General features: G+C 44.8%; 1 protein-coding gene across 3 annotated transcripts in view; it reads left to right on the top strand.

The window, feature by feature from the left end:
- CDK15 (cyclin dependent kinase 15) overlaps positions 1-27601 on the top strand; it is a 364576-nt gene that overhangs the window by 263877 nt on the left and 73098 nt on the right. For 2 of the 3 annotated variants that reach the window (XM_077448587.1, XM_077448588.1), the window contains one exon: positions 25421-25469. In XM_077448587.1, coding sequence (XP_077304713.1) covers positions 25421-25469 — 49 coding nt within the window. Of the gene's footprint in view, positions 1-25420; positions 25480-27601 lie in introns of all 3 variants that reach the window. The other variant, XM_077448589.1, reaches the window with a different exon arrangement.

Here is a 27601-nt window from a genome sequence, read left to right on the forward strand (position 1 = left end):
GAGATCTCTAAGGTTGGGGTAGGTACAAGTGTATTAAGAGGAATTTGAATTTTAGCCCTTTAACTTATACTAACTAGTAGAGATGAGCTTGATGTTCAGGTCGAACATGAGTTTGACTCGAACATTGGGTGTTCGCCCGTTCACCGAAGAACAAACATTAGGGGGTGTTTGCAGGAAATTCTAGCGCCCAAGGAATGCCCCATAATGCCCTGCGAGATCGCAGTGCATTGCTGTATGATGATTGGCCAAAGCATGCTCCTGACCTGCATGCTTTGGCCAATCCCAGCGCCCTCTGCTAAGAGAGCCATAACTGGCCAAGTTTTGACTCAAAATGCACCCGTCTGTGTGCTAGTCCGCCGGCCTTTTGAAATGAACGGGCTTGCCCACACACGGAGTAAAGTCCTTTCATTTTGAACGCGGCTCCAGGTAGACGAAACTAGCGAGGGAAGTGAATGTCGCCGCCTCCATCAGTGAGCATGACACCTCGCTAGCCCCGTCACCTGGTATGGATTTAACCACTTAATAACCGCCCTATAGCCGAATGATGGCTACAGGGCGGTTTCTTAACTCTGGGAGGCCGTCATATGACGTCCTCCCAGAATTCCGCTCTCGCGCGCCCCCTGGGGCGCGCACTCGAGAGCATCCGTGACCGCCGGGTCCTGTGCATCACGGATCACGGTAAACGGCCACTCATAGCGGCCGTTTACCACGTGATCGCTCCGTCAAATGATCTGCAATGCTCTGCAACACCCACCAATACCCTGCAACACTCTGCAATGCTCTGCAACACCCGCCAATACCGTGCAACACTCTGCAATGCTCTGCAACACCCGCCAATATCCTGCAATGCTCTGCAACGCAATACTCTGCAACGCCATACTCTGAGATACCCAGCCATACTCTGAGATACCCAGCCATACTCTAAGATACCCAGCCATACCCAGCCATAGTCGGTAATACCCTGCAATACCCAGCCATAGACACCCCCCCTCCCGCCGCCCTCCGGTGCTTCTACCGACTCGCCAATACGATCAAATCCAGAATCTTTTTTTTTTTTCAGGCTTCCCAGCTTAGAGGTGAGATGCGGGGTCTTATTGACCCCGTATCTCACTGTAAAGAGGACCTCTCATGCCATATTACTATTACAAGGGATGTTTACATTCCTTGTAATAGGAATAAAAGTGATCAAAAAATTTATTTTTGGGGAAAAAAATGTCAAACTAAAATAAATAAAGTAAAATGAACAATACATTTTTTTTTTTTTTTTTAAAGCGCATTTTTTTACAGAATTTTCTGTATTTTTTCTTTTATAGCACAAAAAATAAAAAACCCAGCGGTGATTAAATACCACCAAAAGAAAGCTCCATTTGTGTGAAAAAAAGGACAAAAATTTCATATAGGTCCAGTGTTGCATGACTGAGTAATTGTCATTCAAAATGTGAGAGCACCGAAAGCTGAAAATTGGTCTGGTTATTAAGGGTGTTTAAGTGCCCAGTGGTCAAGTGGTTAAAGGGGAAGCCCTACCCTGAAAAAAGGCGTGGGGGTCCCCCCAAAGTCCATAGCAGACCCTTATCCGAGCACGCAGCCCGGCCGGTCAGGAAAGGGGGTGGAAATGAGCGAGCGCCCCCCCCCCCCTCCTGAGCCGTACCAGGGCGCTTGCCCTCAACATGGGGGGGTGCTTTGGGGAAGGGGTCCCTACGTTTTTCTAGCTCTTTTACTAGCGGAGGACTTTGGGGGTCTTGTCCCACTCTTCAGGTTCTTCTTGCCGGGCCCCCGCTTTCTTCTGATATATATGTATATATATATATATATTATACAGTCAGTCTAGTATGTTTATATATATATATATATATATATATATATATATATATATATAATGCATCCAGTTAATATAGCCTAGATCTACATTCTACAGTGCATTCCGTGGTGTACTTTTTTTTTAATCTACTTCAGACAGTGTATCTGATTGATTATATATATATACTCTGCAGCTTCCAGTGTAGCCTATATCTACAGTGCATTCCATGGTATACTGTTTCTAGTCCTTTTCTGGTGGTGCAGTTGCTACTACTTTTCTGATGGTGTACACATTACAAGATACAGTGAAACCGTAGTGCAGTTGCTACTACTTTTCTGGTGGTGTACACATTACACAATACAGTGCAACCGTAGTACAGTTGCTACTACTTTTCTGGTGGTGTACACATTACACAATACAGTGCAGCTGTAGTGCAGTTGCTACTACACTTCTGGTAGTGTACACAGTACATAATACAGTGCAGCCGTAGTGCAGTTGCTACTACTTTTCTGGTGGTGTACACAGTACACAATACATGCACTGTGGTCTTGCAAAACAAAATATTCATCATGTCCGGAAGGCCACCAAAGAGAGGGAGATGCTCACAGGCCACTAAAAGAGGGCAAGCAGGCTCTGTGTATTCACTCAACAGTGCTGGTCGTGGACATGGTGCATCCTCTTCAGGTGGCTGTGGGGCACGCTTGCCCTTTCTGTTGCTGGCAGTGTTATTGAGCTAGAACATGAAAAAGAGTTGGTGGAGTGGATAACAATGCCATCCTCATCCACCTCATCCTCTGTCATCCAGACTCAGAGTAGTTTGCCTTCCAATGCAGCTACCAAAGCGGCCTATTCCTCCGGCTCCTTGTCCACAGTCACTCCTTCTGTAGCCCCACCATCATGCATGGAGGAGTCCCCTGAACTATTCGACCACAATGTCGGGTACATGCTGAAGTAGGATGCACAGCGGTTAGAAGGCTCCGATGTTGGTTCCCAGGTTGAGGAAGGTAGTAACATGAGCCTAGATAGAGGGGGTGCCCAAGAAGGACAAAAAACTGGCAGTCCTGTTCCCCCAGCCGCAGCATACTGCCGAGTTGGCTCCAGTGAAAAAAAGGGAGGGGATGATGAGGTCTCTGACTCTACTTGGGTGCCTGATAAAAGTGAGGAGGAGGCACAACTCCAATGAGGCATGTCCTTTAGAAGGCACTTAAGGGCATTTTTTAGAGCAAATCCTTGCATATAAGCCTTTAAAATTAGCACTTTTGATTTTTCATGTTTGTGTCTCATAGACTTTAACAGTGTTCACATGTTCAAACAAACTTTTTTTGCATGTTCGGATGTTCTGGTGCGAACCGGGGGGTGTTTGGCTCATCCCTACTAACTAGAATAGCACCCTCTGGGATTCCTAGATCTGTTCTGGTTTAAAGGATCAGTCCACAAAAATACTATATTTTAGCTTTTGTTGGATACTGGAAGTATAAATCACATAATGGTTTAATATTTCTTCTAGGGTCTCTGTTAGTGGGATTTCAAAGATGGGATTCCCATGTTTACACACCAGTTATGGCCATTGTGAAGGATTCCTATTCTCCCTGCTGGATTTCTTATTTATTTTATATAACAGAATATATGTTCTGCTTCCACAATCTAAGCACTAAAAGTGTGATCTCTATAACTGATTCAGTTGTGGTGAGATAACTTAATTTACTGTCTCAGTAGCTTGGCAGTGACTCGATCCAAATGATATCTTGCATATTGTAGAAATCGTTAATCCAAAAACTTGTGCAGATCATAACAAATGAACAATAGATAGGACAAAAAATCATAGCGTTTCAAGCTACAGCAGAACACAATACATGTGTTGAATTGAGGCTGAAGAAGAAGGGTAATTCCCCGTACACACAAGCGAAATGTCCGACAGAAAAAGTCAGATGGGAGCTTTTCATTGTATATTCCGATCGTGTATATGACTCATCGGACTTTTTATGTCGAAAATTCCGACGGACCTAGAAAGAGAACATGTACTAAATGTTTCCGACAGAACCAATTCCTATCGGGAAAACCGCTAGTCTGTGTGCTGTTCCGACGTACCAAAAACGACGCATGCTCTGAAGCAAGTACGAGACGGAAGCTACTGGCTATTGAACTTCCTTTCTCTAGTCCCGTCGTAGGTGTTGTATGTCACCGCGTTCTTGGCGGTCGGACTTTGGTGTGATCGTGTGTACGGAAGACAGTTTCAGCGGAAAACCGGTCGTGTGTATAGGGCATAAGACTAACTACAGAGAGCATTCTTTAGTTTTGGAGCAAGGTAGGAACAAAATTATTAACATGCAAAAGTAGAAATGGGCTCTTCAAGAGATATTAGGCCAGCAGGTAACTTGGCTCACTATTTTTTGCTTATAACAGAAATGTACTTTTTGGGTGGACTGACTCTTTAAAAAATATAAAATTGTATGTATCTGTAATTTTTAAAACATCCTCTTATAAGGGAAATTTGACGGTCCTGGATACAATCTTTGTTTACAAAGAAACATTTAATATCCAAAAAGGATTCCCAGAGCACTAACATTCATCTACACAGACAGCAGTAGCAGCTTACCTACAGCTCCGTTTGTCTGCTTGAAACCATGCACTGTGCCATCTGATAATGTAGGAGATACTTGAATGAGTTAATGAGGGTTAATGAGGTCTTTAAGCAACAGGATAAAAGAATATAAGAGATAAAAGAAACTGCACCTACTGGCCAAACAAAAGAATAGTAATATACATTATTTCATATGTACTTAACTAAAAAAGAACTTCTTTTTATGATGTTTATTTTTCCTGACTATAATTAATTCAAGAATAATTTGTAAATATCACTATACTATATATTAGTAGAATGAATGAAATCAAAACAACTTACATACGCAAACATTTTTACTATTTTTTTACTACGGTATATGTTATTTGTAATGTAATCTAAAATAGCATTAGGCCCCAATTAACAGATCCACTCATTACAGCCATATACTTACAGGAGGCCTGGTAGTACATCAGCAAATACTAACAATTGATTGTTAAAATAGCTACCTTGGTGATGATCCATGCACTTATGAGACAGTGTGCAATGCTGTAATAAATTATAATGCAGCCAAACCCAAGAACAAACATTTAATAAATTGCAGATTACCAGTCCTTAGATGTGGTGACTGCATTGTTTATCTTTTTTCCTTTTTATTTTCACCTGGTGATCCTACCAGTAACACACTTCCTGTTCTAAGGTGACAATGCTCACTCACTATACTGTATATATGGAGGAGAAGCATTTTTGCCCTAGGACAGGAAGTGCTTTAGGAATACAGAGCACTCCCCTTTTCCTCTTTTCGAGGGGATTTTTTAAAGCCAAGAAATAGAGAGAGAGATGAGGAAACAATGTTAGCTGACAAAAGTCAGCAAAGGCAGAAAGCCCAGAAAGTTTCAGCTCAGTGGAGTTCTGGCAGAGTAAATAGCAGTGGTGTCCATAATGCAGGGCGCAGGGGCACCGCCCTCCTAATCCATTCATGCGGCCCCATAATCTAAATGCGGGACGTTGGACACATGGATTCCAATGGGGTTTTTTTGTTTTTTTTTTAGAAGCACGTGATTAGAGCCAGAGGCTCTAATAGGCTTAAAAAAATGGTGGGCTTGGGGCTCAAAGCCCACCCAGTTGTGTGACAATAGCGAACTAATATTCGCTATTGTCTTCCTGATTCTCCTCCTGGCCAATCAGGAAGCGGCTCCTGAGACCCTCCACTAGATTGGCAAAGAGGAGGAGCTATTCTATTAGCCGTTGAGGAGGAGGAGGGAGGAGACACAGGGGAAGCCGACGTGAAGCACCAGGAGGAGGAGACATCGCCCACAGGAAGCTCAGCCCGCAACCTAGATGGGGCAAATGCGGGGCTTGTAACCAACCAGGGGGTGGGGGGGTGGATGCCTGTGACCCGACCGATTGGGGGGGCTTGTGGCGCCAGCTGGATTGTTTGCCCGCCACCCCCCCCCCCCAAAAAAAAAACAGCATCCACTGGTCAAGAGGTTTTTTTTCCACTTTATCTAACAGATATTACAAAATGCCTTCAAATTTATATTTAACACAGGCTAAAAAGGAGCATAAATGGGAAGTTCATTGTTAGGGGTATATACTGTATAATTCAATGTTATATAATCTTCAGCTGGCCTAGTTGGCTGTCCTTTATTTCCCTTGGACTACAGTTACCCTCAAAGTTTCACTGGTAGATTAATAGTTGGTTCACCTGCACTTATTGCTTTAATGGAGTGAGACTTTTCTGCCACATTGGGGAATTGCACAAGATTCCAGTGAATGAATTATTTTTATTATTTGCAGCTGAAATATTACCTAGAGTCTCTGACTCATCAAAAGCCATCCCATATGACTCTCACAGACTTTAAACACTAATGCCTTTATGACCCCACACCCCCAACCTTCTTTCATAACTTTATTTCTCCCTCAGAAATCCTTTATCAAACTTAAAACTGCAATATACTATATGTTGAAAATGAAATAATAGATAGATAAACTTTAAAGAGGTGGGTCACTTTAATGTGACACTAAACTCTTGTTTAATAAAATATATTCTAGTATATTCAAGTATTCTTAGTGATTGTAAGGGTAATTTTTTTTTTTTTAATAACAAACATATCATTCTTACTTCCACTGTGCAGCTAGTTTTGCACAGAGCGGCCCCAAACCTGCTCTTCTGGGGTCCCCTGGTGGCTCTCGTGGCTCCTTCCAGCATCAGATAACCCCCTAGGAGAAGCACTCTTGCTGGGGATTACCTTGCAGGTGCACTCCCGAGTCCAGCATTGGCGTCCATAAAGGCCGAATGCAGGACTCGGCCCCGCCCCCCCAGTGCCCACATCATTGGATTTGATTGACAGCAGAGGGAGCCAATTGCTGCGCTGCTATCAAGCTATCTAATCAAGAGCCAGGAGCCTGTGAAGAGAGACACAGCGCGTCCCTACCAACTGAATGAAGGGGTTCCGGTAAGTAAAATGGGGGGGCTAACTCAAACAAAAGGGTCTTCTACTACTCTCAGCCTCTTCCAAATCTCCAAATTCCTTTTTTTCGCTGCTGTAATCTGACATCCTGTTAGAGAGTGGCACTACGTTCATTCTCCATAGTTCCATTGTATGTATAAACGCCACCATAATCCACCATTTCCTGCTTACTCCAGAGATGAACTGAGGACTATGGAGTATGAACCATGGGATTTGTTGTATGCATTGAGTAGTGCGCATGACCACAAGTGACAAACACTTCCCATTCTAAACAAACAAAAGTAAAGAGGAAAGGGAGAGGTTAGGGAGTTCATGGAGGACATTACCAGGAAGCAGTAAGGCTTCATGTACACTAGCTTTTGGCTTTTTTTTGCCAAATCTCCTAAACTCAACTCAACTCCATAAAAGCCTATGTGTCAATGTACACATAGGCTTTTACCAGAGTTTAGGAGGTGCTGTGGTTAGGGGAGCTTCAACCTCCCTCAAGCTCCCTCTTGAATTGTGTTCAGGATACGAATGTTTCGACTGACGGCCGTGGGAAAATGCAAACTGTGGCAAAATGTTTTGCATTTTCCGGCGGCCGGCCATGGCAAATGTAGTGTACATGAAGCATAGAAAATAAATTTAAAAAATAATAGATTAAAATGCCATTTGGTAGTGGATGTACATTAATTATTTTTGGAGAATAAGAGTATTGTTCAATGTCACCTTAAAGCGGAGTTCCACCCAAAAGTGGAACTTCCACTTATACGCTCCCCCCCCCCCTCCGGTGCCACATTTGGCACCTTTCAGGGGGGAGGGATCAAAAACAGGTCCCCCTTCCCCACTTGCAGAGACGGGGCTGTGGCTCGATATCCCAGAAGTTCAGCCCCCCTCCTCCTGCCCCATTGCCAGGCCACTTAAAAAGTGCAAAGCGCTTCGCACATGCGCAGTAGGGAACTAGCTGTGAAGCCGAAAGGGTTCCCTTACCAAGAATGGCAGCACCAGCACTTGGGAGTTGATCTGAAGATCATCTGAGGTGCAGACTCCTTGGACAGGTAAGTGCCCTAATATTAAAAGCCAATAGCTACTTTTTTCACCCAGGCTGGACCACCTAGATAAGTGATTTTTTTCCGTACAACCAGCGGGTTGAACAAAAAAAACTGATTCGATTCCCCCATCCACACTTCCCTGCCATCAAAATGCACTGACCAGCTCTGCAGGCTATAGTCTGCAATACTGATTGAGTGGCTAAAATCTGACCGTGCAATTGTAAGTTAATCGATAGATTGACTATTGTACAACCTCCCTGCCCATATATGGATTGAAGTTTGGTTAGTCCCTGCTAAACCAGCTTAATTCTGATCCATGTATGGCCAGCTTAAGAGAAGAAAAAAGGTTATAGATGCAAAAATTAGAAATTGTTGTAACTCCTATACCAATATGCTGGTACCTTTTTAAAATAGAATAGTCTTTCCTCATACTCCCCAAACTGCTTCTGAGGTTGTAATGACATAACTTCTAATTGCACCCGCCAACAAAAGATTGAGAGCAGGTTCTCTATTTTTCTGATGGAAAAAGTTCTGATCGGAAATTCCGATCTTCTGTAGTAATTCCGACGCGCAAAATTCCTATGCATGCTCGGAAGCATTGAACTTAATTTTCTCGGCTTGTCGTAATGTTGTATGTCACCGCATTCTTGGCAGTCGAAAGTTCAGAGAACTTCTGTGTGACCGTGTGTATGCAAGCCAAGAAAACTCCAATCCTGTGTATGCAGAATTATACCTTCTCGAGCAAGTCCGACAGAAAGCAATCTCTACTTCACAAACAACCTCTAAGCACAGAGCTAACAATTGATAAATTTCTCAGAGACTGACAGTTAACTCTTTCAATGTCAGGACAATGTTTCAGGGCTGGGCTCAACCCTTCCTTCTCTGAGCTAGCCGCTCAGCTGTCAGCTAATTGCCAGCTCCCATCTCTCTCCACAATTACTCAGCTGTTGTTGATATCCTGCTCGTCAGTCCTGCCTACTTAAGCCGCCCAGTCCAGAGGAGCTCTGCCTTCGCCTTGGTCAACATCACAACATCCTGCATTCCTGTTTAAATACTTGCTTAGCTGACATCCCTTCTGGCTTCGGATCCTGCTTGCTTTTCCACTACATTGATCACTGACTTCTGGCTTGGCCGGTTACTTAAATTTTGGCTATGTTTTGACTATGTTTGTTCTTTTTACTTTTATTATTAAACGAGTGTTATTTAACTGTACTTCTGCTCAGTCTGATTTTATGGTGTCTGACAGTAGACGAATGCCATGAATTCAGAAAATGCAGTCAATCCACTTGTTGGTAAAAAAAATCCAGATTGGATGAACTGGATCACTGCATGGATCAGTTTGCCATGGCGTTACAGACGCTCCTGAGTCACACGGCTCACCTGGAATCTCCCACTGTAGCTGCTTCAATACAACCTATGTTGCAGGCTGACCCTGCTGCTGCTCCAGTCTCTGTGTAGGCACCCGCCTCAAGTATTACCTCTATAAGAGGAATGTCTGGTTCCACTCCGCTTCCCCAGCAATTTGGGGGGCGATCCAGTCCAATGCAGAGCATTTCTCAACCAGGTAGAGATATACTTTGGGATGCTGCCCCAGGCATTTCCCACAGACACAAGCAAAATAGGTTTTGTGATATCTTTGCTTTCTAAGAGAGCGTTGGCCTGGGCAAACCCTCTATGGGAGACACAAAAACCTGTTGTCTTGAGTTACCCTGAGTTTGTAGCTTTGTTTAAAAGGGTAATTGATGTTCCTGCACACTCCGCTTCTGCTGCCAAGTGTCTCATGTCTAGGGATGAGCCGAATACCCCCCCAGTTCGGTTCGCATCAGAACATGCGAACAGGCAATACATTTGTTCGAACACCTGAACACCGTTAAAGTCTATGGGACTCGAACATGAAAAATCTAAAGTGCTAATTTTAAAGACTTATATGCAAGTTATTGTCATAAAAAGTGTTTGGGAACCTGGGTCCTGCCCCAGGGGACATGTATCCATGCAATAAAAAGTTTTAAAAACTGCAGTTTTTTCGGGACCAGTGATTTTAACCACTTAACAACCGCCCATTGCCGATTAACGGCATCAGGGCGGTTGTTTAACTCTAAGAGGCCGTTAATTAACGGCCTCCCAGAATTCTGCTCTCGCGCGCCCCCTGGGGCGCGCACACGAGAGCATCCGTGACCGCTGGGTCCAGTGGACCCGGCGCATCACGAATCACGGTAAACGGCCGCTCATCGCGGCCGTTTACCAGGTGATCGCTCCGTCAAATGACGGAGTGATCACTTGTAAACAAGCCGGCGTCATGTTATGACGCCGGTTCCTCCCTCCCCCTCTCTGTACCGATCGGTACAGCGGAGGGGGAAGAGATCGGTGTCAGCAGCGATGTGGGCTGCATCTGCAGTGCCCACATCGCTGCTCACCGAAAATTAACCCCTCAAATCCCTGCAAATACTCTGCATTACTCTGCAATTCCCTGCAAATACTCTGCATTACTCTGCAATTCCCTGCAAATACTCTGCATTACTCTGCAATTCCCTGCAAATACTCTGCATTACTCTGCAATTCCCTGCAAATACTCTGCATTACTCTGCAATTCCCTGCATTACTCTGCAATTCCCTGCAAATACTCTGCATTGCCCTGCAACACTCTGCATTGCCCTGCAACACTCTGCATTGCCCTGCAACACTCTGCATTGCCCTGCAACACTCCGCAATGCCCTGCAACACTCCGCAATGCCCTGCAACACTCCGCAATGCCCTGCAACACGCCGCAATGCCCTGCAACACGCCGCAATGCCCTGCAACACTCTGCAATGCCCTGCAACACTCCGCAATGCCCTGCAACACTCCGCAACGCTCTGCAATACCCTGCAACACTCTGCAACACCCGCCAATACCCTGCAACACTCTGCAATGCTCTGCAACCCCCGCCGATACCCTGCAACACACTGCAATGCTCTGCAACCCCCGCCGATACCCTGCAACACTCTGCAATGCTCTGCAACCCCCGCCGATACCCTGCAACACTCTGCAATGCTCTGCAACACCCGCCAATACCCTGCAACACTCTGCAATGCTCTGCAACACCCGCCAATACCCTGCAATGCTCTGCAACGCAGTACTCTGCAACACCATGCTCTGAGATACCCAGCCATAGTCGGTGATACCCTGCAATACCCAGCCATAGACATCTCCCGCCGCCCTCCGCCCTCCGGTGCTTCTACCGAATCGCTAATACGATCAAAGCCAGAATCTTTTTTTTTTTCAGGCTTCCCAGCTTAGAGGTGAGATGTGGGTCTTATTGACCCCACATCTCACTGTAAAGAGGACCTGTCATGCCATATTCCTATTACAAGGGATGTTTACATTCCTTGTAATAGGAATAAAAGTGATCAAAAAAATTATTTTTGGGGAAAAAAATGTCAAACTAAAATAAATAAAGTAAAATGAACAATAAAAAAAAATGTTTTTTTTAAAGCGCCCCTGTCCCCATGTGCTCGCATGCAGAAGCGAACGCATGCGTAAGTCCCGCCCACATATGAAAACGGTGTTCAAACCACACATGTGAGGTATCGCTGCGAACGTTAGAGCGAGAGAAATAATTCTAGCCCTAGATCTCCTCTGTAACTCAAAACATATAACCAGTAAAAAAAATGTAAATCGTCGCCTATGGGGATTTTTAAGTAGCGACGTTTGCCGCCATTCCACGAGCGTGTGCAATTTTGAAGAGTGACATATTAGGTATCTATTTACTCAGCGTAACTTCATCTTTCACATTATGCAAAAATTGGGCTAACTTTACTGTGTTTTTTTTTTTTTTAAGCACAAAACAGTTTTTTTTCCAAAAAAAAGCATTCGAAAAATTACTGCGCAAATACCGTGCGAGATAAAAAGTTGCAAAGACCACCATTGTATTCTCCAGGGTGTTTGCTAAAAAAACATATATAATGTTTTGGAGTTCTATGTAATTTTCTAGCAAATAAATTATGATTTTTACATGTAGGAGAGAAATGTCAGAATTGTCCTGGGTGCTCCAGAACACCTGATGGCGCTCCATGCATGTTGGGCCTCTGTATGTGGCCACGCTGTGTAAAAGTCTCACACATGTGGTATCACCATACTCGGGAGTAATAGAAGAATGTGTTTTGGGGTGTAATTTGTGGTATGCATATGCTGTGTGTGAGAAATAACCTGATAATATGACAATTTTGTGAAAAAAAAAAAAAAGTAAAAAGAATCTTGATTTTGCAAAGAATTGTGGGAAAAAATGACAACTTCAAAAAACTCATCATGCCTCTTACTAAATACCTTGGAATGTCTTCTTTCCAAAAAGGGGTCATTTGGGGGGTATTTGTACTTTTCTGGCATGTTAGGGTCTCAAGAATTGAAATAGGCCGTCAGTCCTTCAGGTGTGATCAATTTTCAGATATTGGCACCATAGCTTGTGGACTCTATAACTTTCATAAAGACCAAATAATATCCACCAATTTGTACTTATTTTTACCAAAGATATGTAGTAGTATAAATTTTGGCCAAAATTTATGAAGAAAAAATTACTAATCTGCTAAATTTTCTAACAGAAACAAAGAAAAATTCGTTTTTTTACAGAATTTTCGGTATTTTTTCTTTTATAGCACAAAAAAAAAAAAACCCAGCGGTGATTAAATACCACCAAAAGAAAGCTCTATTTGTGTGAAAAAAAGGACAAAAATTTCATATAGGTCCAGTGTTGCATGACTGAGTAATTGTCATTCAAAATGCGAGAGCACCGAAAGCTGAAAATTGGTCTGGTTATTAAGGGTGTTTAAGTGCCCAGTGGTCAAGTGGTTAATAATGCTTAAAGTGAACCAATAAAAGTGTAATATTCGTTTAAATTTCGTACCTAGGGGGTGTGTATAGTATGCCTGTAAAAGGGCGCATGTTTCTCGTGCTCAGAGCTGTCCCTGCACAAAGTGTCATTTCTGAAAGAAAAAAAGTAATTTAAAAGCACACGTGGCTATAATGAATTGTCGGCTCCCGGTAATACAGAGAACAGTCATTGAAAGTCATTGATAAAAAATAAAAAAAATGCATGTGGGTCCCTCCAAATTCAATCACCAGGCCCTTCAGGTCTGGTATGGATATTAAGGGGAACCCCAGCGTTAAATAAAAAAAAAATGACGTGGGGTTCCCCCAAATATCATTCAGATATTTGACCATTCAGGTATGGATTTAAAGGGGAACTCCACGCCAAATTTTTAAAAAATGGTGCGGAGTTCCCCCCAAAAATCCATACCAGACCCTTTATCTGAGCACGCAACCTGGCAGGCTTCAGGAAAAGAGGGGGGGGACAAGAGAGCGCCCCCCCCTGAACCGTAAAAGGCCACCAGGCCCAATGGAGAGAGGCCCTGGACCCACCTGTCTATGGATTTCATTGTGGAGTTACCCAACTCCCGGGGCAACACAGTTATCCTTATGGTGGTTGCCCGGTTCTCAAAGATGTGTCATTTTATTCCACTTAAGAAGTTGCCCACTTCTAAGGAACTGACTTCCATTTTTGCTCGGGAGATGTTTTGCTTTTATGGGCTAACCAAGGTGATTGTCTCGGACAGGGGTAGTGTCAGAGAAATGGCCGTATTGTGGGCAATTCCACCAGTAACCGTCATGGTTGTGCCAGACGAGTTTCTGTGCACTTACACGCACACAGATGCGTGACAGCCAGGTCACGGCAGTCTGCGCGCGCAGGTGCATGCACACGCCATGACATTGTAGGCACACCCCCTGGCCTATTTAAACTTGCCACCGACACTTGCAGTTTGCTGGATTATCAACAGCTAACTGTGTTTCTGACTGTGCCTTGTATTCTCTGAAGACCCCTGGCTTGACCTCTGCTTGGCTTGACCTGTGATCCCGCCTGTCTCCTCGCTCTGACTATGGCTTGCTGACTACTCCTCGATCCTCTGCCCTCTGTGTATGACCCGGCTTGTTCCTGTACTTCTCTTGGACTGTCTTCTGGTATCTGACCCCTGGCCTGGCTGCGGACCCTGTTCCTGGTTTACCCTGTTGTTCCTGATTCAAGACTTCTCTCTGCACAGTTGCCCACATTGCTACCCAGCGCACTCCAGCCAACTACAGCCAACCAGCCAATCTGCAGCATTCCTGGCAACCCATGCACCTTTGGCACTGCTTCCCCTGTATCACTCCCAGGGGAGCGCTGCACTCAGCCTCAAGGGATGCCATCTCAGCAACCCAGCCTCACACCAGAGACTTGGCAGGTAGTCAGTTTGTTCCCGGTTCTGGCGAGCCTTTTGTGCACAGTTGGGAATTCAGCTTGCTTTTTCCTCTGTGTATCACCTGCAGTCTAATGAGGCCGCAGAACGAGCCAGTCAGTCCTTGGAGAAATTCCTGCATTGCTATATTTCTGATCTTCCCGATTGTCCCCGTTTATGGCAAATTATGGTTTCCAACCTTCCATGTTGCCTGACTGGTTTGTTCCGCAGGGTATTTCTGCATTAGAGGAGCATCTCCATGGTCTTCGCTCCACTTGGGCACCAGTCTAGGAGGCTGTGTGTCATGCTAATGATAGGTACAGACTCCATGCTGACCACAGACGCCTGCCTGCACATTCCTACCAGGTTGCGGACAGGGTCTGGCTGTCATCTCGCAATCTCCAACTTCGTGTTCCTTCACTGAAGTTTGCACCTTGGTTTATTGGGCCTTTCTGTATTCTTTGCAGGATTAACCCAGTGGCTTATGCATTAGACCTTCCTTCTAATATGGGTATTTCAAATTTATTTCATGTCTCCTTATTAAAACCTTTGGTCTGCAACCGTTTTACCACCTTGGTGCCACGTCCTCACCTTATACAGGTTGAGAACCATGAGGAGCATGAAGTACAGTCCATTGTTGACTCATGTAGGTTCCGTGGGCGCATACAGTACCTGGTGCATTGGAAAGGGTACAGGCCGAAGAAACACTCTTGGGTCTCATCCTCAGCCCTTCCTTCTCTGAGCTGGCTGCTCAGCTGTCGGCTAATCGCCAGCTCCCATCTCTCTCCACAGTTACTCAGCTGTTGTTGATATCCTGCTCATCAGTCCTGCCTACTTAAGCCATCCAGTCCAGAGGAGCTCTGCCTTCACCTTGGTCAGTATCACAAGAAACATCTCCTGCATTCCTGTTTAAAGACTGGCTTTGCTGACATCCCTTCTGGCTCCAGATCCTGCTGTTCCGTTACATTGATCCCTGAGTTATGGCTTGGCGGACTATCCGTTCTGGTTACTGAAATTTGGCTGTGTTTTGTGAGGCTGAAACACAGTGAGAAACAGAATTCTTTCCAGATCAGGAACTAAGCTGACAAGGTAAATACTTGGTTAAGTCACTTTGCAAGATTCAACAGAATTATGAGGCTGATACAGTAGAACTGCTGGTTAATGTTAATCACAAAAGGGTTGCTTGTATGCCATCTATTTCTCATCCTTCTCATGAGATAATGCAACTAGAGGGTGCTTTCACAATTCATTGCTACCTATGAGAGTTATCAAAGACTGTGCTTTAAATATGCTAACCTCTTAAAGTGGTACAACACTGAAAAGTCACAGGAAGAATTAAGCGGGTTTGATGAGCTTAATCTAGAGAGAGACAGTTTAGTACTACAAAGACAAAGGCAGAGGTGAGAATTTGCCAAATCCCTACAATCAAGCTCTTCCACTCTCAGCCAACAGCTTATTAAAACCTGTGCTGATGCTAAAACTTCTAAAATTTGGTTACCCATTGGCCAAAAGAAAGCAGAGATGGAACCAGAAGCTTCATAAATGGCAAGCAAGGAAGCACATATGAAAGCAGAGATTGAAGCAGAAACTGCACACAATAAGGCTACTACTCTGTTTTCCTTTAGACAATCTCTGAAAACCAATCTCTTCAGAGAAGCCTATCTTGCCCAAACCTTAACTACTGTACTTTGCTTTTCTCCATCAGATCATCCCCCACAGTTATTACCTTTTGTATAACTTGACCCTTCCTCCTAGATTGTAAGCTGTAAAGAGCAGAGCCCTCAGATTCCTCCTGTATTAAATTGTATTGTAACTATACTGTCTGCCCTCATGTTGTAAAACGCTGAAGAAACTGTTGGCGCTATATAAATCCTGTATAATAATAATAATAATAATAATAAGGCAGAGGTGGAAGCAGAAGCCCTAGAAAATGCATGCAAGAAAGCATGGATGGAAGCAGAGGTGAAAGCAGATGCTGCATGCAAGAAAGCAGAGATGGAAGCTTTGGTGAAACAATGTTAACATGCCACGGTCATGAAAAGGTTAAGCCGCTAGTGAATTGAATGACGTAACAACAGAAGATACTCATTTACTCATTTGCATCATGTACTCTATTCTTCACACTCTCTTCCAAAACTTCAGCTCCAAGCACAGACTTGAGCATAGCTTCAGTAGCCCAGAAGCCATTAAGGAGGCTGCATAGCTTCCCAAAAATATCTAGCAGAGAGAATTTAAAGTTTCAAGAGATCAATGACCTTCTTTTGGAGCTTCAACTTGTCTAGACAGAAACCCACCTACCACATGATGCAACATATGCACAACGCCTGGACCTAAACTTGTATCATCAAAGGCTGCTTGGGTAATGTCAGGAGGTCTTTCACAGTTCTTCATTCAAGACACCTGTTCTGCCAGATGGTCGCATTACTTGTTTCAAGCAGTGCCTACATATTCAGTAAAGATATGCAACATTTCTATACACAAGGTGATAACAAGGCCCTTAATTTCTGGGATGATCATGTCGGCACCACATTGTTTAATGTAACAACTAAAGAAAAAATCTGGAAGCCACAATGGAAGACAAGTCGTTCCTAAATATTATGAGTAATGAGTTCTATCAGGGCAATTCAACAGCTGGGTGGCACCACTGCCATTTTGTGCCTCAATAAAGAAACTACCAAATAATGTTCAGCATGTGGAAGCACTATTTACTTCTTTAACAATGCAACCTGAACAGAAAACCTGAGATTAAAAAAACACTTTGTTGACTTTATGTAGAAGGTGTTTGCGAGAGATCATGCTGAGTCTGCACCACCTCTTAGGGAAGGAGAGGATGTTTGATACCTCCCATGCTTTGGCGCGTACCATCATGGCAAGCTAGATCAGATCAGGGTGGTCTATGACACAGGTGTTCAGTATGAAGGTTTTTCTCTCAGTGATAGCCTTCTCATCGGGCATAATCTGAACAACAAGCTTATTGGAGTTTTGCTCTGCTTCAGGAAAGAACCAGTTGTTTTTATGACATTCAGTAGATGTTCCATTGTTTCATCTTCAAGAAGAAAACAGTAACTTTCTCAGGTTCCGATGGTATTGCAACAATGATGACCCCAACACAATTCTCATTGATTCTACATTTGAACTGGTTAATCCGGTGCCTGATAAGGAGACTAAAGCTAATACTGTTACACGCAACACCTCTATAAAGTCAAAGATGAGGCTGAGTTCTCACTGTTATGAACACTTTTCAAAGTGTTTTTTTTGTTGTACAGGCTGCCGCACAACTTATCCATGTTGCTTGTCAATTTACATCCAACACTGAGGTCCATAAAGTGTCATGGATGGCACATCTGCAAAGGGCATCTCTCCATCGAGAAAATGTTACAAGCAGGAAAGGTCATCATTTAATGTGTTCAACATGAAGTGTACTCTCAGGAGATTGGTAACATATCAAAGGGACTTAGCCTTTCTAAGGATAGTCTGCTGTACAAAACTGAACCCAATGATTGATCAGGACAATTTACTTTGAGTTGGAGGTATCCTAAAGCCGCGTACACACGGGCGGACTGTCTGGCCAACTTAGTCCGTCAGACAATCTGACGGACAGTCCGTCATACTTTCGAATGAACGGACTTGACCACACACACCACTTTTTGAGCGGACTAATACGGCGTACTAAGTCCGCCATACTATCCGCCCTACTTTTGAAATGAACGGACTCGCCCACACACGCGGAGGAAAGTCCGCTCATTTCGAGCGCGTCTCCAGGTAGGCGGGGCCCGCGAAGGAGACGTCGCTGGCCCCGCCGCCTGGTATGGACTTAAAGGGGAACCCCAACGCCGAAAAAAATCGGCGTGGGGGTCCCCCCCAAGTCCACAACAGACACTTGTCCGAGCACGCTACCCGGCCGGCCAGGAAAGGGGGGCGAGCGAGCGCCCCCCCTCCTGAGCCGTACCAGGCCGCGTGCCCTCAACATGGGGGGGTGCCTTGGGGAAGGGGGGGCCGCGCGCCCCCCCTACCCCAAAGCACCTTGTCCCCATGTTGATGAGGACAAGGGCCTCTTCCCGACAACCATGGCCGTTGGTTGTCGGGGTCTGCGGGCGGGGGGCTTATCGGAATCCGGGAGCCCCCTTTAATAAGGGGGCCCCCGGATACCGGCCCCCCCACCCTATGTGAATGAGTATGGGGTACAATGTACCCCTACCCATTCACCTGTAAAATAAAAGTACAAAAAAAAACACAACACACGAGATAAAATACTTTATTGCACAGCTCCGGGGGTCTTCCGTCTTCGGGGGTCTTCTCGCCGGACTCCTCCGCTATCTTCTTGTAGCTCTTTTGCTAGCGGAGGAGTCCGGCTTTCTTCCTCGCCGCCGGCCTCTTCTCCCGACTTCGGGGGTCTTGTCCCCCTCTTCGGTTCTTCTGCCGGGCCGCCGCGCCTTCTTATAGCTCTTTTACAGGCGGTGGCCCGGTCTTCTGTCACCGCCGCCGCCGCCGCCTTCCGTTCTTCTTCTTCTTCTTCTCCAGGAGATGTTGCCTCGACGATCTCTCCGGCCGGAATGCCAGGGACGCACTGCGCGGCCACTTATATAGGGACAAGGGGCGGTGTCGCATGGCTTTATGTCACATGGGTTGGTCACATGGGTTGATGTCACATGGGGACTATGACATCGTAAGGGGGCGGGGTCACCATGTGACACCAACCCATGTGACATAAAGCCATGTGACACCGCCCCTTGTCCCTATATAAGTGGCCGCGCAGTGCGTCCCTGGCATTCCGGCCGGAGAGATAGAAGAAGAAGAAGAAGAAGAAGAAGAAGAAGAAGAAGAAGAGAAGGCGGCGGCGTCAGAAGACCGGTGGCGCGGCCCGGCAGAAGAACCGAAGAGGGGGACAAGACCCCCGAAGTCGGGAGAAGAGGCCGGCGGCGAGGAAGAAAGCCGGACTCCTCCGCTTGCAAAAGAGCTACAAGAAGATTGCGGAGGAGTCCGGCGAGAAGACCCCCGGAGCTGTGCAATAAAGTATTTTATCTTGTGTGTTGTGTTTTTTTTTTGTACTTTTATTTTACAGGTGAATGGGTAGGGGTACATTGTACCCCATACTCATTCACATAGGGTGGGGGGCCGGTATCCGGGGGCCCCCTTATTAAAGGGGGCTCCCGGATTCCGATAAGCCCCCCGCCCGCAGACCCCGACAACCAACGGCCAGGGTTGTCGGGAAGAGGCCCTTGTCCTCATCAACATGGGGACAAGGTGCTTTGGGGTGGGGGGGCCGCGCGGCCCCCCCCCTTCCCCAAGGCACCCCCCCATGTTGAGGGCACGCGGCCTGGTACGGCTCAGGAGGGGGGGCGCTCGCTCGCCCCCCTTTCCTGGCCGGCCGGGTAGCGTGCTCGGACAAGGGTCTGTTGTGGACTTGGGGGGACCCCCATGCCGTTTTTTTTCGGCGTTGGGGTTCCCCTTTAAGTCCATACCAGGCGGCGGGGCCAGCGACGTCTCCTTCGCGGGCCCCGCCTACCTGGATACCCGCTCGAAATGAGCAGACTTTTCTCCGGGCGGGAAAAGTCCGCTCATTTCAAAAGTACGGCGGACTGGCATACACACGGGCGGATTGTCCCCCGAAATGCGAGTCCGACGGACAGTATTACGGAAATTCCGAAATACTTAGTCCGCCAGACTGCACGCTGAAAAAGTCCACTGAAGCCCACACACGAGCGGACTGTCCGCTGAAATGTGTTTCGGCGGACTAAGTTGGCCAGACAGTCCGCCCGTGTGTACGCGGCTTAAGAAGTCTAATCTGTTCAATGAGGAACAAAATCAGCTTATTGCTCCAGGTTGACATCACACCACTTGAAATAATCTTGTCCCTTTCTTACTCTATAGCTAGGAGATGTTCTGTATAGCTATTCCCACCCTCTTTTCAGTTGTTTTTTTTTTTTTGATTTGAGCACAATGTAATTGCTGCAGCTAGACATACTATGATTTTTCTTAACCTATCTGATGTTCTTCTGTGAAGATCTGCACAAGTTTTAAATTAAAGCTTTCTATGATCTGCAAGATGTCATTTGGATCAAGTCGCTGTTTGCCAGTGCTTCTGAGAGTAAGTTATAGCTTTCTCAGCACAACTGGATGAGTTATAGAGATCACACTTGCAATGCTTAGACTTGAGAAGCAGAACTGGTTACTAGACAGGACCTGTGAGTCATCAACTATGTAGTCCTAAGAGGTCAAAAATAGATGAAGCAAACTAATTCGACAGACACAAACATTTTCTAAAAAACTGATAGCCATGGCTCAACTAAGCCTATACACAGGGTGACCTAGCTAACTCCCTCTTTCTTCAAGAAGAAAGAAGACAGGTACCTGGACATGACAAACAGGTATCCTTGAGAATGGGAATCCCATTTAATTCCCAAACTCTATCTTCCCTTACATCATTATTCGTAGATCTATTACATTTTCCTTTTTTTTTTTTCCTTCCTCTTCTTCCCTCACACTTATCATACCCAATAACTTTTTTTGTCATGTCTCTGTGTCCCTGTTCTCTATACTATTTTCTTTTTTACAATCATTGTGCCCTCAATGGAACAAAACAATCTCCCACTGAGGTGGTGAGTACAGTGTCAGTGTCTTTTTTCTCACCATATGAAGGTTTGGACTTGTGCATGTATAAAGAGATAATAAATGTGTACCTTCAAAAAACTGTAATGTATGACTCTTCTGCATATCTACTTCGTTCTCTGAAATCTTGGACCCCTGTGTTCACCTCATTTTTGTAACAATGTTCTGAAACTTTAATAAAATCTTGTAAAATAAATTTCTATAATGTGCTCAGTAATACACACTGACAAGCTAGCAATGTAGCTTTCATTTGCCAAGAAGAGCAAAATTAAGACTGAAAACAGAACTAAAAGTAATGAACATGTTTTTAAAGGTATATTCTTATTAATAGAGAATTACCATACTAACATCCTCAGTCCTCCCTTGCTGACCTCTTGTTCCTTGAACATTCAGGCTGCATTTTCTGAGTTGCTGATGCCATATTAAAATTTTCACCTCTGTTCACTTCCTGGATCAGAAGAAAGCTGGTAGGACATGGAGCCAGTGGCAGAACTACCAGGGTGATAAAGGTCGCACTGGTGTTCTGCTACTGTTGGAGGGGCTCCAGCATGGTTGCTGGCCACAAGGCTCTGAGCTTAGAGCGTATCTCTCATACAGCCCAGAGACTGCACTGACCGTTCCCCCTCTCTCCTCCCTTGCATGGATGGGAGAGGAGAAAGCTGATCTGCTCTTTCTCCTTCCACCCCTCTCCTCCTGTCTGCACTGTGGGAAGAGTGAAGTTAAATAGTTGAATCTAATCATTCAGCTGCTAGGCTTCATACTTTCTGCAGGGCTTACACAGGAGGAGAGGGACGGAAGGAGAAGAAACAGATTGGATCTCTCCTCTCCCATCCATGAGAGGAAGAACATTCAGTGCAGGCTCTGGGTTGTTTGAGAAAGATGCTCTCAGTTCAGAGTCCTGCTGAGGAAGCAATGATGGGCAGCACTGATATGCTGCACTGATTTGCACTGATAGGCGGTATTGATGAGCACTGATAGGTGGCACTGATTGGCGGCACTTATGGGCACTGATAGGCGGCATTGATGAGCACTAATAGGTGGCATTGATGAGGACTGATAGGCGGCATTGATGAGAACTGATAGGCGGCATTGATCAGCACTGATGGGTGGCACTAATAGGCAGTACTGATAGGTGGCACTGATAGGCAGTATTGATGAGCACTGATAGGTAGCACTGATCATCAGGGCACTGATGATCAGTGCCCTGATTATTAGTGTACGCAATGTACTGACAGTGTTGCCGAGTTAACAGCTCTGTTTTCATTACACATGTGATCAGCTGATCACATAGTAAAGGACGGCTGTGATTGGCCCTTTATTGTGATCTATGATCAGCTATGTCCAAAAGACATGGCATAAGACAGAGAATAGTTTGCACTGGCTTAATCCTGATGCCAGTAGAGTGACTACCTATGTTACTCCAGTATCAGGAATCCATTTTCTGACATTTCACAGATGGGAATATGTGCATTGCACTGGCTACAAATTCCTCTGGCAAATCAGATGGTGCTGTAATGTATTAGAGGGCTAGAAATAAAAGCTTTTAATGGCAAGATTATTTTGGTAGTAAAATTCAGTTTCAGATAAGCATCTGCAACTTGGGGCTTCTAAAGTTCACAGGGGAGGATTTGGTGTTTATTATTATTATTATTATTCAGGATTTATATAGCGCCAACAGTTTGCGCAGCGCTTTTAAGAAATCTACTTTCAGGTATTATGGTGTCTGCTCCTAGGCAGTACTTTCAAATCCTAAAACATTTGTATACCACCCAAAGGAAATCTGTACTGAGATACATGTACACTGCCATTGCTTGATACTTCCTAAAATGATAATTGCCTGACTATCATGCTACCTATCAGATTAGGAGTTTGGGCTTACTTGTAATAATATTTATTACTTTACAGGATTTATATAGTGCCAACAGTTTGTGCTGCTCTTTACAAAAGAAAGAGACAGTACAGTTACAATATAATTCAGTGCAAGAGGTTTGGGAGGACCACAATTGTGAGAGCTTACAATCTAAAAGGAAGAGGCAAGTGATACAAAAGGTAATAACTATGAGGGATGAGCTGAAGGAGAAAGTAGGAGTATCATTTTTAGGTTGAGGAGCAGTGGCGGCTGGTGAAGTTTTTGGATGGGGGGGCGCCAGACCCCGCCCATCATGACCCCGCCCACCATTTTGGCCCCTCCCACTTCTCATAAAACATGCCCCTTATGTAATCGGAAAAAAAAATTGACGTGGGTTCCCCCTCCGAGAGCATACCAGGCCCTTAGGTCTGGTATGGATTCCAAGGGGAACCCCCTACGCCGAAAAAACGGCGTGGGGGTCCCCCCCAGATCCACACCAGACCCTTATCCGAGCACGCTACCCGGCCGGCCAGGAAAGGGGGTGGGGACGAGCGTGCGGCCCCCCCACCCCAAAGCACCTTGTCCCCATGTTGATGAGGACAAGGGCCTCTTCCCGACAACCCTGGCCGTTGGTTGTCGGGGTCTGCGGGCGGGGGGCTTATCGGAATCCGGGAGCCCCCTTTAATAAGGGGGCCCCGGATACCGGCCCCCCACCCTATGTGAATGAGTATGGGGTACAATGTACCCCTACCCATTCACCTGTGAAAAAAAGTACAAAAAAAAAACACAACACAGGGTTAAAATATTTTATTGCACAGCCCCGGGGGTCTTCCGTCTTCGGGGGTCTTCTCGCCGGACTCCTCCGCTATCTTCTTGTAGCTCTTTTGCTAGCGGAGGAGTCCGGCTTTCTTCCTCACCGCCGGCCTCTTCTCCCGACTTCGGGGGTCTTGTCCCCCTCTTCGGTTCTTCTGCCGGGCCACCGCGCCTTCTTATAGCTCTTTTAGAGGCGGTGGCCCGGTCTTCTGCCGCCGCCGCCGCCCGTTCTTCTTCTTCTTCTTCTTCTTCTCCTTCTTCTCCGCCTGCTCGTCCCCACCCCCTTTCCTGGCCGGCCGGGTAGCGTGCTCGGATAAGGGTCTGGTGTGGATCTGGGGGGGACCCCCACGCCGTTTTTTCGGCGTAGGGGGTTCCCCTTGGAATCCATACCAGACCTAAGGGCCTGGTATGCTCTCGGAGGGGGAACCCACGTCAAATTTTTTTTCAGAAATTTGGCGTGGAGTTCCCCCTTCAGAGCTCATTCTCTGATTGGCCACGGCAAAAGTTGCCTGGCCTGGGGAAACCTTTCTGGCTGTGAAAGCTTTTTGCATTCATTCAGCTAAATGCACGAACATTCTCCACAAAGTCGAGGCTAGAAAGCCTTTATGCGGTGACTCACCTCTCACTGTCTGGCAGCTCCACTCGGGCTAAGGAACGGAGCTGCCTACGTCACTTCCGGGTTTCGTGAAGCAGCCGAAAGCCGGAAGTGACTGCCTGTCTAAGAATGACAATGCTCCCGCCCGTAGAATCACAGTGATTTTACGGGCGGAAGCTAGTCGGCGTTCTGCAGTGCGCCGCAAGGCGGGTTTTTAACCCGCAAATGAAGCGCCATGGATGCAATCTTGTGATTGCATGGACGTGGCGCTTCTCATAGTGCACTGTGACCGGCGCCATAGTACACTATGTTAAATTGTTAAATGCCTTTTTATTTTTTTTATTTTTTTAAATGTCTTAAAGGGCCCGTTTTTTTTTTTTTTTTACTTTTTTTTTTTTTTTTTTTTACTTTTTTTTTTTTTTTACACCTAGGGAGAGGGGGGGCGGCGCCCGGGCGCCCCCTATGGGCGGGCCGCCACTGTTGAGGAGGGTTAGGCTTCCCCGCAGGGATGAGTTTTCAGGGATCACCTAAAGCTGGAGGGGGTAGGAGATACCTGGACAGATTGGGGGAGGGGTTCCAAAGGATGAGTGAGGCTCTGGAAAAGTCCTGGAGGCCAGGATGGGATGAGGTGATGAGGGTTCTAGAGAGCAAAAGGTCCTGGGAGGACATGTTGGGTGATATTTGGGAATAAAGTTGGTGATAACCTCAGTTTTTGAAAGATTGGGTTTGAGGAAGTGGTGTAACATCCATGGTAAAATGATAGTTTGTTCATGGTCAGCACCCAGATATTACTGCAAGCTAAAAAAAACAAAAAATGCTTTAAGGTATAAAGTATAGGCACCGAGAGGTGCCTGCACATACTTTCAACAAAAATCTACCACGACAGACAAACAAGAGCAGGGGCCTCCAGATGATTGTACTTCATACTATATCTAACAGCAGTCTTTTTTTCTGCAACTACTATTTTCAGAAGGTTAGCAATAGTAGCTTTCACATTTTTCATTTCACCAGCTATTAAGCCTCAGTGCTAAAAACTCACAGTGCTTGCGAAGTTATCTGGTCAAAAGGTCACTAATAAATACCGTATACAGTTCCCACTACTAAGAGCTGTACAACTGACAGTTTATGCCTTCAATTTTTACATGGAACCTGTTCCAGCAAGTTATAATTTTTAGATGCTCAGTTTCTGTTTATAACATTTTTGTAAACTTATTTAATTGCGGTTGTCATTTAGCAATTATAAGGGCACTTGCCCTAAAAGCTTTGCATTTCCTGTGCCTTCTGGGCTTAGCTTCTATGCTTTGGTGTCTAAAACACATTTTAAGTATGGTCCTTTTATATTTAAAACAATTAGTATTCAGAAGTTTGCATTAACATGGCTTCTTGCTTTTGGAGTTTTATATATTTGTATGCATGTGTATAAATATGCTATTTCATTTTTGTTTGTAGATTGCCTGACTCTATGTGAAAAACAGCCTTTTGGAAATGTCTGGGACAGGTAAGCCAAGGTATTGAACTAACGTTTGCCAAGAATAAAATGCTAATGAGTAAGAACTGCTTGTAGTGCTGGAAGATGACCATGCATCTTTATTTACACTTTTCACATTGCTAAGCACATCAGAGATGAAGGTCTCATGCATACTGGATGTTTTTCCTGCTGCTCCTAGGGGCATTTGGCATTTTTCCCTGCTACTAAACACCCCTGTATGTTGGCCTATGTTTCCATGCACACATAGGCATTTAGCAGAGTTTAGAGGCAGGGGGGTTTAGAGGCAGAACGAAAACCCATTATCAGTGTAGTGTGCCCAGGAGCAGCAGAGTTTTGGCAAAAAACTGCTTGGTGTGCGTAAACGCGTCTAAACATGCCTTTACACTATGTGCATTTAGCACTTGAGCATTAATTCATCTTAGTGGCCATAATACATTATTATTCTGGCCAATAAAATTAATGGATGCCCACGTGCTTGATGTATCTAAACACATTACATGAGTTTACAAGTGTCAAAGTGTTTCTTCTGCCAAAACTCTGCTGCCAAGAGGAAAGTCTAGTAGAGTTAGCAAAACATCCTGTGTGCATAAGGCCAAATGTACCCCACTTAGGCTTCCATGAGTAAAAAATTTTTAAAAATACCTAAGCGTTTTAAAATGATCAGAAGGTCTAGAATTCTTCTATATTAGAAAAAACTTCTAGAATAATATATTAAAAAATATAACACAAGTGTTTAGCAAATTGAAGAAACTTGTCTGTGAAGTCTATGAACCAGGAGATCAAGTTACTTGTTCTAAGTGACTAAGACATTTCTACATTTTACATTACACTCATACTTTTTGATAAATTTAGAAGATCTGGATATTTTGTACACAAATTTTTTGTGTATATATAATTATATGGCGGATAGTAAACATGCTCATATATTGTCCTTTTTTAAACTGACAATCATAATACAGAATTTTTCAAATTGACTGATTTTTTTGTTTGATAAGATGAAACCATTGCAGTACCTAGTCCTGCTACCAAACAAGCAGTACAGTTTTTTGAGACTTCATGCAGTGAGATGATAATTACAACCTGTAGACATACAGTATATTATTTTTATTAATTATACAGGATTTATATTGAGCCAACAAATTGTGCAGTGCCTTACAAAATGTGTGCAGTTACAATACAATGCAAAACAAGGGGAATCAAAGGGATCTGTTTGTTAGCGCTTACAATCTAAAATATACAATATATATGCACACACACGTATGTTGATATGCCGCCTCTTCATTAGTTCCTGGCTATGGCATGTATTCCACTAGCCCTCAGTGTGGAGAAATTTTGACTGAACTGACATGTACCCTGGACCTGAAAGTGTTCCTGAGCTCTATGCCATGTGTGTATGAGGTGCGAGTCTTGGATCTTCTGTCTGTCAGTCAGGGAGCATTAGAAAGGCTTGATGACTAAACCTTAGCAGTTCTATCACAGGCATTGTCCTCCAATAAGAGGCACAAGCCTCCACTGAGAAAACAAAGAACAATTGACAAAAAGAGCACCAGTGGGTCATATTTAGATTCCACAACCATTTATTGGTGATAAAAGTTGGAATAACCTGAAGCTAAAAGACGGTCAATGCATTCTGAGGTCCAAACAATCTTCCTTCATTGGAGCTTAAAAAGGAAATGAAAAAAGGCTTAGGACTATCTATATTGGCTCCTGAAAGTGTCAAAATGGAGCATCATAAGCTACAACGAATATGTATTACAGACACTTGTGAAGCACTTGTTGATACTTGTTAATTCCAGCCACCATGCCTTGGCTGAGTGAACTGCTGCCTTCTGCTTCTCCAAAGGATTTATCCAGGAGATCTTCTGCAAAGCCTCAACATACCGTTAGACAGTGATCCTGCTTACACCTATTCCTCCAGCTAAAGCTGTTGTCTAAGTAAGCTTGGAGAGAATGTATGTTATTGGAGCTCCCGATTCTTACCTCCCTCTGCAAGAGGTCATAACTACTGGTTTACCATATTTTTTAAACTCCAGAGCTACTTTAAACTTCAGGTTTATTTGGAGCTCATGTTGGAGTTTCTATATGTGTCAAAGTCTTTACACAACCTATTGCACCTGGAAAGACTGTTCATGTGTGAAAGA

This window comes from Lithobates pipiens, unplaced genomic scaffold (assembly GCF_037356315.1).
Source record: "Lithobates pipiens isolate NorthernLeopardFrog02 unplaced genomic scaffold, aLitPip1_a1.2 Scaffold_22, whole genome shotgun sequence".
In the NCBI taxonomy this organism is placed as follows: Eukaryota; Metazoa; Chordata; class Amphibia; order Anura; family Ranidae; genus Lithobates; species Lithobates pipiens.